This window comes from Apodemus sylvaticus, chromosome 10 (genome assembly GCF_947179515.1).
Source record: "Apodemus sylvaticus chromosome 10, mApoSyl1.1, whole genome shotgun sequence".
NCBI lineage: Eukaryota > Metazoa > Chordata > Mammalia > Rodentia > Muridae > Apodemus > Apodemus sylvaticus.
The window spans coordinates 50401370-50414338 of record NC_067481.1 but is presented as its reverse complement, the minus strand read 5'-3'; the positions used below and the strand labels follow the sequence as shown (position 1 = coordinate 50414338).

Below are 12969 nucleotides of genomic sequence, written 5' to 3'. Positions count from 1 at the left end.
TAGTTTCATTTCTATTAGTTTCACTGTGTCTGCTTTTATGTGGAGGTCCTTGATCCATTTGGAGTTGAGCTTAGTACAAGAAGATAAGAATGAATCAATTTGCATTCTTCTGCATGCTGACCTCCAGTTCTACATTTCTTAATATTAATATCAATGTATTCACTAAATTTTAAGTAAAAATCCCAGTGTTGCCATGATAAAGGTATTTTTCTTGATAAGAACTCTTACAAGGGCCTCTTTTATATCTTTGTTCTTCAGGCTGTTGATGAAAGTGTTCAGCATGGGAATCCCCACTGTGTACATCATGGCCATGGAAGCCTCCTTCACTGTAAAGTTATTAGCTTATGGCCATATGTAGAGACCAATAATCATCCCATTGGACAGGTGGGAACCACAAGTGGAGAAGACCTTGTGGATAGCCTGAGTAGATGAAACCTTTTGAATGGAGAAAATAATATGTACATAGGACACAACAATAAGTAAGAATGGGATGACCATAATGGGTCCTCCCAAGATAAATATCACAAGCTTATTTATATAAATATCAGAGCAGGCCAAATTGAGCAGGGCAGATATGTCATAGAAAAAGTGGCAGATCACATTGTTCTTACAGAATGACAATCTGGCCAAGAGTAGAGAGTTCAACATGGAATTATATATGGTAAACACCCAGGACAGCAGCCCCAGACACACACAGAACTTGGGGCTCATGATGTAGTTAAGGGTAAGGCAGATGGCCACATCACAGTCATAGGCCCTGATCACAAGGAAGAATACTTCCAGGCCTCCAAAAAGACTGGAAAAGTATATTTGTGCCAGACAACCTGCATAGGTGATAGATGTGTCCTGGCTCTGAATGTTCTGGAGCAATTTGTGCACTGTAACAGATGAAAAGCAGAGGTTAGAGAAGGACAATTTGCCAAGAAAGCAGTACATGGATGTGGGGAGATGGGAGTCCAGGTGAATGAGTATGATTATAATGAGGTTTCCCACTTCTCAGAAGTATCAATGACAATAAATCATGTACATATGCTTTAATTATCAAAATGTGTTGTCTTCTGATGTGGAACACAAATAGCATGATATGTTTATAAATTTATAAATTATAAAAATAGCAACAAAATTACTTTGAACCTTCACTTGAGTTATTCCTCTGATATTTATTCTATTTATGATGATTAATTTATGCATCAATGGGTTAATCCCAATGCTATTTTTTTAAATAATTCTATTTGGCATGCAGATATTCTCTAAATGTCAGTAAAATGTGTGGATTTTGTGTAAATAAGTAACGCTCCAGCTTCTACTTAGTCCTTCCATTCCTACTGCCCCTTTCCTGGGACAGACTTTTAGCTGGTCTGATCCAGTGAAGACACCAAATCCTAAGCCATCCCTGAAAATCTGCTGCACTCAGAACAATTGAGGACCCACTACACTCAGAGCAATTGAAGAGTCTGTAGTTGGAAGACCCCACTGCTGATTGGCTACTGCCAAGGCTGCGGGCCTACCAAGAGACTTGAAGCATCCCAGGGACAAAAGAGGCAGACTCCAGACAGTCACCTAGACCAACAAACACCAGGAATATCCAGATGGTGAAAGGCAAGCACAAGAACATAAGCAGCAGAAGCCAATATATGTGAGCATCAGCAGAGACCAGTTCTCCCACCAGAGAAAGCAATGAGTACTACAACGCACCTGATAATCAGGGTCTGTCCTAAAATCCTATCTCATGAAGATAATAGAGTCCTTTATGGAGAATATCAATAACTAACTGAAGAAAACACAGGAAAACAGAGGTAAACAGGTGAAGAGATTGAATAAAGTGATCCAAGACATAAAAGTGGAAGTAGAAACAATGGAGGCAAATGGAGGCAAACCTGGAAATGGGAAACCTAGGAAAGAGGTCAGGAATTACGAATGTAAGTCTCACCATCAAAATACAAGAGATAGAAGAGAGAATCTCAGGTATAGATGATATCATAGAAGATATTGGCATAACTGTTAAAGAAAACTCAAAACACAAAAAAGCCCTAACCCAAAGCATTCAGGAAATTCAGGGCACAATGAAAAGGCCGAATCTCAGAATAATTGAAATAATTAGAAGACACCTGAAGTGTCTCCAACAAAATCATAGAAGAAAACTTATTCAACCTAAAGAGTGAGATGGCCATAAAGCTACTAAAAAATACTATAGAACATCAAATAAATGGGAGCAGAAAAGAAAATCCTTTCATAACTTATAAATCCAAACATTAAACACACAGTAAAAGAATATTAAAAGCTGTAAGGGAAAAAGGCCAAGTAACATACAAATGTAGACCTATCATTATTACATTAGACTTCTCAAATGAGACTATGAAAGCCAGAATAGCCTGGTCAGAGGTTATGCAGACTCTAGGAGAACACAAATGCCAGCCCAGGCTTCTATACTCATCAAAACTCTCAATCAGCATAGATGGAGAAACCAAAACATTCTAGGACAAAACTAAACTCAAACAGTATGTGTCTATCAATCCTTCCTTCTAGATGATCCTAGAAGGAAAACTCCAACCCAAGGAAAGGTTCTTATATCAAAGAAAGGTCAAAATATTAAGCTTCTCACAATAAAGCCAAAAGGAGAGAATCACAAGCTCTTGATGCCACCTCAAAATCAAAGATATCAGGAAACAACAGTCATCTCTCTCTCTAGTATCTCTAAATATTAATGGACTCAACTCACCTATAAAATGACCTAAGATAACAGACTAGATATGCAAACAAGATCCAGAATTTTGTGGCATATAAGAAACACAAGTCAATAACAAAGAGAAACACTATCTCAGCGGAAAGGGATGAGAAAAAATCTTTCAAGCAAATGGTTCCAGGAAACAAGCAAGAGTTGCAATCCTAATATCCAATAAAATAGACTTTCAACCAAAAGTTATAAAGCATGATGAAGGACACTTCAACCAAAAGTTATAAAACATGATGGAGAACACTTCATATTTATCAAAGGTAAAATTCACCAAAATAAAAGTCTCAATTTTGAACATCTACGCCCCAAATGCAAGAGCACCCACATTCACAAAAGAAACTTTACTTAAGCTCAAAATGCACATTGAGCCCCACACAATAATAGTGTGAGACTTCAACACCCCACTTTCAACAATGGACAGGTTAGTTGAACATAAATTAAGCAGAGACACAGTGAAACTAATAGAGGTTATAAGCCAAATGTATTTAACAGATATCTATAGAACATTTCACTATAAAACAAAAGAATACATCTTCTGCTCAGCACTTCATGGTACCATCTCCAAAACTAACCATATCATTGGTCACAAAACAACCCTCAACTGATACCAGAAGATTGAAATAATACCATCTTATCAGGTCATCATGGCTTAAGGCTGGTCTTCAATAACAACAAAAACTACAGAAAGCCCACATACCTGTGGAAATTGAACAACTCTTTACTCAATGATAACATGGTCAGGGAAGAAATAAATAAAGAAATTAAAGACTTCCTGGAATTTATTGACTTTGCTTATTCCCCACTGCTGCTGGGGTATGTGCTAGACTCTAAGGAAGCACCAAAACATTGCTCTGTGTGCGGGAAAGCACAGTCTGAGAGGTGGGAAAGCCAGAGCTGATGGGGGGGCGGAGCTTGTTTCCAATGGGCCTGAAATGAGGCTGGGCCTTCTTAGACTATTGTACATCCAGGCACCACTGAGAGTCACAGTAGAGTTGAGAATGGAATCAGGGGGCATAGGCTGGAGGGCAGTGTCTAACCCTGGGTCAGGGAGAAAGGAAAGCTCTGGCATATCTCATAGAGATGATTGTCTTTAGCTTACAGTGGCAGGTTTGCAGGTGGTTGTGGCTGTGAGAACAGAGAGGCCTTCTGTGGGAGATTAGGCATCAGCTCTGGAGGTGAAGGTTTTCTTCATGGCTTCCCATGGTGAATATTGATGAAAAGAGGCAGACACCATGGTTCTAAAAGTTTTTTTTTCATGGTGGAAAATGGATGCATAAAATCATACCTCACTTTTCAGGGTAGGCTTAAGATTAAATACCTTTTACAGAGAGGAATGACTGGGTGGGGAAGCTTATTGACTCTAGGCCTCTAGGTACCTCATTAGCAAGGAGAACTCTGTTTTGAGCTTACTTGACTGTCATTATGCCTCTTTTCCTATTGTCTTGGTCTGAGATGTTAGGGAGGCCTCATCTACATGTGGAAGGCCTTGGGAGTTGTCCTTATGTGACTGATGGCCACAAATCTAAGTGGCACTGCAGCTATGTGACAGGGACCTGGTGCCAGGAGCAGGTGAAGATCCTAACACCCCTTCATGTTCTCCAGGGTTTCTCTCCTTTAGCTCGATCTTACCAGGTTTCCTTTCATGGTCCACTCACTTGCAACTGCAGACCAAGATATTTCTACAGGATGACAATGTGTTGCAAAGTATGGAAGTGCTCAACAATGTTATCATAGCTGAGAATTGCCACTATGTATCATGAGGCTGGGAATGCAAAATACATAATTTGGAGAATAGTAAGGCACATGCTGACAATTTATCTAGGACTGAAGGTGTATTGAGGTTCCTGCTTCAGATCCTGGTCATCTTTATTTATTACAAGCACAGGAAAGGAATCCTTTGCAGTCAACACTTCTTTACGTGTTCTCTTGCAGCCATGGTTGAACCCAAGAGGCTCTACATCCCAGAGGAGTCCAGATCCTGTGTATCAGATAGATATGATAATTACCCAAGACATAAATAGGACCCACACTCAATCCTGAAATGGAGGCTGGTGATGGCCACCGATCCCTCCAGAATATATGTAGTGGGGAGGCAGAAATGAAGAGAACATCATGGACAGGATTTATGTGTAATCCAATTTAGATTTTGATAAAGACTAAGGTTGTTTATTTGAAAACCACAGAAGTAATTGTAAATGCTAGGTGTTTAAATAAATTGGCTGCTTTGATATAGATTGTCAATTTTGTGGATGGAGATGTTCACAGCATTCTGTTACACTCTGAGTTTTCTTGGAATGAATGGCATACCATGCCTCTTCTTTCATTTCCCATCCTTACAACTTTTGTTCCTTTATTCAGATTTTTAGGTCAGCAAATGGATTTTTTTTGGTCACTCTATAAACAGGACAAGATTTTTACTTCATTGACTTTTTTTAATACTTAGTCTTCAATTTCAGCTGATTCCTATTATGGACCTGAATGTAATTATGCATGCATGTGTGTAAGTTAAATTTGGGACATTCATAATTGGCATATCAAGTTGGAGTAAGACTAAGTACATTTTTCCTTTTAAGCATAAATGCAGCATTCCAGTTAGGGGAAAATTGTCTAAAGGCAAGCAACAGTGTCAGAGACACCCTCTGCTCCAGTTGTTAGAGATCTCACATGAAGACAAAGCTTCACATTTGTTACATATATGTATGGGGGCCTGGTTGTTCATTCAGTCTTGGTAAGTCCCTATGGGTCCAGGCTAGTTGATTTTGAAGTTCGACCAATGTCTACATATCTATATGAGTTTCATGCCATCTCACAAACATATAATTTATTAAGGACAAAGATATCAGGCTAGGATCTTTGATTCCCCTGTAGATACTCTAGGTGAGTTGGGAAAGATAGTCATTATCCAACTTAATGTTTTCCTAACCCAAAGGTCTAGTGTTCTCAGATTGAATGATATTCTGCAGAGTAAAGATTTGTCTTAAATAAGTATATGTATGTATTCTTTTACATCTGGAACTTTGCTCCCCCTACTGGTACCATCCTCACAGAATCCTTATCTCCTTCTCTGAGAGGGTGCCCCCTTGTATATTTCTCTACCCTGATACATTTAAGACTCTGCCAGAATAGGCACATCCTCTCCCACTGAAGCCAGACAAGGCCGGCATGAAGACTGAGTTGCCAGTCTATTACATATGTGCTGTGGGCCTTGTTCCAGCTCATGTATATTCTTTGGTTGGTAAGTCAGACTCTGAGAGCTCCCAGGGGTCCAGATTTGTTAACTCTGTTTTTCTTCCTGTGGGGTTCCAATATCCTTCAGTACCTTCAATCCTTCCTTTTACTCTTCAATAAATGTCCCTGATCTCTGTCTAATGTTTTATTGTGGGAATCTGTATCTGCTACAGTCTGCTGCTCTGTAGATCCCCCCAGAGGACAGCTATGCTGGGCTCCTGTCTGTAATCATAACAGAGGATCATTAATAATTTCAGGGATTGATGCTTGCCCAGAGTGTGGGTTTTGAGTTGGGTTGGTTATTGGTTGGCCTTTGTTTCAGTCTCTGTTTCATTCCTACATTTCTTTTAGACAGGACAAATTTTGTATATGTGTTTATGGGGGGATTTCTGTCTTTATACCTCTACTGGGGGTCCTACCTAGCTTCAAGGAGTGGCCTCTTTAGGTTCCATGTCTCCATTGTTAGGCATCTCATCTAAGATCACCTGCCATGACTCCTGGGTGCCTCCCCTCTCTGAACTTCATATCTTCTTAACCTTCTACAAATATGCACACTGTGGTTTTCTAGATATTTTTGTGAATGACAATATTCATTCATATCGCTGCACACTATACTTTTATGAGACCTTATTATGTCTGTGTATTGACAGCTTTGTTATCCAAACAGGCTTTATGCACCAAGTTTTAAACTTTGTTTTATATAAAAATCATCAGAAGATATTTTAAATACCTGTATGGACCTCCTCTTAGTAATGCACTTCAATATTTTTCTGGAGAACCTTATGCCCTCATTTTAATTGTAGCTCATTCTATTTATTATTATAAATGACTTTCTATGGGTATTAATTAAAAATATGACATATACATAGAAAGATAAAAATTGATATTTCAATAAAACACATTGGTAATTGTTACTAACATTAAATTTTAGAGGAAACAGTTTAGGTCACTTTTAGGTTAACTATAGGTGGGGAACATGTAAATTCATGGGTCTAGGAGACATGAAGCTGTAATTACTGGTAATTACTCATCTGTAATTACTAGTCAACAGTCATCACCTGAGATGAGGCCTTCTCAGGTACAAGGGAAGCACACTATGACAAATGGTGTGTGAGTTTTCAGTGGATATTTCCCCCTTCATACTAGCAGATAACTTGCAAGTGTAGAAATCATTAATGTCACTGAATTAAACATTTTGGGAGGAACATCTCAGCAGTTTGTTCTTCCCCTACTCTACATGCTCTAATTTTCAGATTTAAGGCCTGTGGGATCCATTAAAGTCAGAATATTTCAGAGATTGAAAGCAGTGACCATAGCCACATTTGAGTGTGCATAGGGGTAGGAGTTGGTACTAGGAAGAAAAAGAGTGAATTAAGGTTCATTTTAGTAAATCATCTCATTGGACGACAGAAAGTAGCTAATATGATATTTGAGCTGATGTCCATGTTAGACCTAGAACTATATGCCTGAAACTAAAGGTACATATCAAGAGAGTTCTATCTTTCTTGGGAGGTTGTAGATTTTTCTGTTTGTTTTGTCAATTGACTATATGAACCACTCTACAAAACACCAGATAATTTGATTTACTCAGCATATACTGAAGGAAATGTTAACCAAATTGCCAACAAAACTAATCGTATGGCCAAGACAAGTTGACACAAAACATTAATGAGTATTTGAGGCATCCATATTGATAAAGGTGCTAAAAAAGACAAGTGTAAAAATATTCTCACCTGTAAATTACCACCATATTTATTTTTAGCCTACTAATATGTATGACATCACACAGAATAAAATATAAGGACATTTGCAGGATCATTTGTATTGGAAAATTGGGTAAGTCTCATAAGTAAAGATCTACAATATTGTCCATGCTTTCAAAATTACATGCTTGAACATTATAATAGAAAGTGAAAATTGGAGGTAAAGTGTTAAGGCTAGAAATTCTTGTCCATGAAGGAATTAAGAGTATTTTTCTAGTTGATAGAGCATTAGTGTCTTTAAAGGCAGAAAGCAGAAGAGTGTTTTTTTTTTCTGTCTGAGACTGGAGAAGATCCTATGCCACAGGGCTCCATACCCAGGTGGCACATGGAGATAGCTAGCCTCTCAGGAATGCGGGCAGCCCTGTGATTGCAGGTAGCATCACCAGTGCTGCTCAGAGGAATCTCCTGGAATCCCTAGGACATAGGAACCAAGGGGATTCCTGGGACAGGAATCTTACAATTTTCATTTGTTCCCAGAGCTTATCCTTGGCCACAGAGCTACACACATATACTGCCAGGAAAGAGCTAGTCTCCCAGGAGTGCCTACACACTTGCGAACACAGTTAAGTCCCCCACTTCTCTTCAAATTGTTGGCCCAAGAGGGAAAAGCTCAGAGCCATCAGGACACAGGAACCTAGGATCATCTGGGAACAGGATTCCTCTGGTTTCTGTCTGCACCCCAGAGCTGACCCTGTACCACAGCTCTCCATACCTAAATTCCTCATGGAGAGAACTGGTCTCAGGAGTACTGGCACACATGCTTGTAGGACAGATAAGCCCCAGTCAGAGGCAGCAATACCAGCTAACACCAGAGATAACCAGATGGAGAAAAGTAAGAACAAGAACATAAGCAACAGAAATTAAGTCTACTTGGCATCATCAAATGGTGATAGAGGACTTTAAGAATGGAATAAATAACTCCCTTAAAGAAATACAAGAGAACACAGGTAAACAGGTAGAATATCTTAAAGAGGAAACACAAAAATCCATTAAAGAATTAGAGGAAAACAAAAGCAGACAGGTGAAGGAATTGAACAAAACCATCCAAGATCTAAAAATGGAAATAGAAACAATAAAGAAATCACAAAGGGAGATAGCACTAGATATAGAAAACATATGGAAGAGATCAGGAGTCCTAGATGCAAACATCACCAATGGAATACAAGAGGTTGAAGAGAGAATCTCAGGTGTAGAAGATACCATAGAAAACATTGACACAACAGTCAAAAAAAATGCAAAATGCCAAAACTGCCCAACCCAAAATATCTAGGAAATCCAGGCTGCAACGAGAAGACCAAAACCTAAGGATTGGAGGTGTAGAAGAAAGTGAAGATACCCAACATAAGGGCCTGGAAATATCTTGAACAAAATTATGGAAGAAAACTTCCCTAATATAAATCAAGAGATGCCCATGAACATACAAGAAGCTTACAAAACTCCAAATAGATTAGATCAGCAAAGAAATTCCTCCCATTGCATAATAATCAGAATACCCAATGTACTAAACAAAGAAAGATTATTAAAAGCAGTAAGGATAAAATATCATGCAACATATAAAGGCAGACCTATCAGAATTACATTAGACTTATAACCAGAGACCTGGACTCAATTCCCCAATAAAAAAATATAGAATAACAGACTGGATACATAAATAGAACTCAGCATTTTGCTGCATAGATGAAACACAGATCAGTGTCAAAGACAGTGTCAGAGTAATGACTGGAAAACAAGTTTCCAAGCAAATAATTCCAGGAAACAATCTGGAGTACCAATTCTAAAATCAGAAAAAATTGACATTCAACCAAAAGTCATTAAAAAATAAGAAAGGACTCTTCATACTCATCAAAGAAAAAAAAAATAACCAAAAGAACTCTCGATTCTGAATATCTATGCTCCAAATGCAAGGGCACACACATTCATTAAAGAAACATTACTAAAGCTCAAAGCACACATTGCACCTCACACAATAATAGTGGGAGACTTCAACACCTTACTCTCATCAGTGGATTGATTGTGGAAATGGAAACTAAACAGAGACACAGTGAAACTAACAAGAGTATAAACCAAATGAATTTAACAGATACCTATAGAACATTTCATCCTAAATCAAAAGAATACACCTTCTCAGCACCTCATGGTACCTTCTCCAAAACTGACCATATAATCAGTCTCAAAACAGACCTTAACAGATATAAGAAGACTGAAATAATCTCATGCCTCCTATCAGATCACTATGGATTAAGGCTTGTCTTCAATAGCAACAAAAACAACTAAAAGTCCATATATACACAGAAGCTGAACAACACTACTCAATGAAAAAATGGTCAAGGAAGAAATAATGAAAGAAATTAAAGAGTTTTTACGATTTAATGAAAATGAAGGCATAACATACCCAAACTTATGGAACACAATGAACATCGTGCTAAGAGGAAAAGTCATAGCTATGGGCGCCTCCAAAGAGAAACTGGAGAGAGCATACACTGGCAGCATAACAGCACACCTGAAAACTCTGTATCAAAAACAAATAAATACATGCAAGAGGAGTAGATGGCAGGAAATACTCAAACTCAGGGCTGAAATCAACCAAGTAGAAACAAAAAGAACTATACAAAGAATAAACAAAACCAGGAGCTAATTCTTTGAGAAAATCAAGAAGATAAACCCTTGGCCAGAATAACCAAATGGCATAGAGACAGTATCCAAATTAACAAAATCAGAAATGAAAAGGGAGATATAACAACAGAAACTGAGGAAATTAAAAAAAATCACCAGAAACTACTTGAAAAGCCTATATGCAACACAACTGGGAAAATCTGTATAAAATGACAATTTTCTAGTCAGACACCAAAAACCAAAGTTAAATAAGAATGGGATAAACAATCTAAACATTCTCATAACCCCTAAAGAAATAGAAACAGTCATTAAAAGTTTCCCAACCTTTCCAATTTGTATCCCTTTGACCTCCTTATGTTGTCGAATTGCCCGAGCTAGTACCTCAAGTACAATATTGAAAAGATAAGAAGAAAGGGGGCAGCCTTGTCTGGTCCCTGATTTCAGTGGGATTGCTTCAAGTTTCTCCCCATTTAGTTTGATGCTGGCTACTGGTTTGCTGTATATTGCTTTTACTATGTTTAGGTATGGGCCTTGAATTCCTGTCCTCTCCAAGACTTTAAGCATGAAGGGATGCTGAATTTTGTCAAATGCTTTTTCAGCATCCAATGAAATGACCATGTGGTTTTGTTCTTTGAGTTTGTTTATGTAGTGGATTGTATTGATGGATTTCCGTATGTTGAACCAACCCTGCATTCCCGGGATAAAGCCTACTTGATCATGGTGGATGATCGTTTTGATGTGTTCTTGGAAAGGAAGAAGTCAAACTATCATTATTTGCAGACGACATGATCGTCTACCTAAGTGACCCAAAGAACTCCACTAGAGAGCTCCTACAGCTGATAAACAACTTCAGCAAAGTGGCAGGTTATAAAATCAACTCAAGCAAATCAGTGGCCTTCCTATACTCAAAGGATAAGCAGGCTGAGAAAGAAATTAGGGAAATGACCCCCTTCACAATAGCCACAAACAGTATAAAGTATCTTGGGTGACTCTTACCAAACATGTGAAAGATCTGTATGACAAGAACTTCAAGACTCTAAAGAAAGAAATGGAAGAAGACCTCAAAAAATGGGAAAACCTCCCATGCTCATGGATCGGTAGAATCAATATAGTTAAAATGGCCATTTTGCCTAAAGCACTATACAGATTCAATGCAGTACCCATCAAAATCCCAACTCAATTCTTCACAGAGTTAGAAAGAGCAATTATCAAATTCATCTGGAACAACAAAAAACCCAGGATAGCTAAAACTATTCTCAGCAACAAAAGAAAATCTGGGGGAATCAGTATCCCTGTCCTCAAGCAGTACTACAGAGCAATAGTGTTAAAAACTGCATGGTATTGGTACAGTGACAGGCAGGAGGATCAATGGAACAGGATTGAAGATCCAGAAATGAACCCACACACCTATGGCCACTTGATCCTCGACAAAGAGACTGAAAACATCCAATGGAAAAAAGATAGCCTTTTCAACAAATGGTGCTGGTTCAACTGGAGGTCAGCATGCAGAAGAATGCGAATTGATCCATCCTTGTCTCCTTGTACTAAGCTCAAATCCAAATGGATCAAGGACCTCGACATAAAGCCAGACACGCTGAAGCTAATAGAAAAGAAACTGGGGAAGACCCTTGAGGACATCGGTACAGGGAGAAAGTTTCTGAACAGAACACCAATAGCGTATGCTCTGAGAGCAAGAATTGACAAATGGGACCTCATAAAATTACAAAGTTTCTGTAAGGCAAAGGACACCATCAAGAGGACAAATCGGCAACCAACAAATTGGGAAAAGATCTTCACCAATCCTACATCAGATAGAGGGCTAATATCCAATATATATAAAGAACTCAAGAAGTTAGACTCCAGAAAACCAAACAACCCTATTAAAAAATGGGGTACAGAGTTAAACAAAGAATTCTCACCTGAAGAACTTCGGATGGCGGAGAAGCATCTTAAAAAAATGCTCAACTTCATTAGTCATTAGGGAAATGCAAATCAAAACAACCCTAAGATTTCATCTTACACCAGTCAGAATGGCTAAGATTAAAAATTCAGGAGACAGCAGGTGTTGGAGAGGGTGTGGAGAAAGAGGAACACTCCTCCACTGCTGGTGGGGTTGCAAATTGGTACAACCACTCTGGAAATCAGTCTGGTGGTTCCTCCGAAAACTGGGCACCTCACTTCCAGAAGATCCTGCTATACCACTCCTGGGCATATACCCAGAAGACTCCCCACCATGTAATAAGGATACATGTTCTACTATGTTCATAGCAGCCCTATTTATAATTGCCAGATGCTGGAAAGAACCCAGGTATCCCTCAACAGAAGAGTGGATGCAAAAAATGTGGTATATCTACACAATGGAGTACTATTCAGCCATTAGAAACAATGAATTCATGAAATTCTTAGGCAAATGGATGGAGCTAGAGAATATCATACTAAGTGAGGTAACCCAGACTCAAAAGGTGAATCATGGTATGCACTCACTAATAAGTGGATATTAACCTAGAAAACTGGAATACCCAAAACATAATCCACACATCACATGAGGTACAAGAAGAAAGGAGGAGTGGCCCCTGGTTCTGGAAAGACTCAGTGAAACAGTATTCAGCAAAACCAGAACGGGGAAGTGGG

General features: G+C 38.7%; 1 protein-coding gene across 1 annotated transcript; it reads right to left on the bottom strand.

The window, feature by feature from the left end:
- Positions 1-342: 342 nt before the first annotated feature.
- LOC127694382 (olfactory receptor 1500-like) lies at positions 343-936 on the bottom strand. Its single transcript, XM_052195931.1, has one exon. It carries the CDS (start codon positions 934-936, stop codon positions 343-345), a length of 594 nt encoding a protein of 197 aa, XP_052051891.1.
- Positions 937-12969: the final 12033 nt, after the last annotated feature.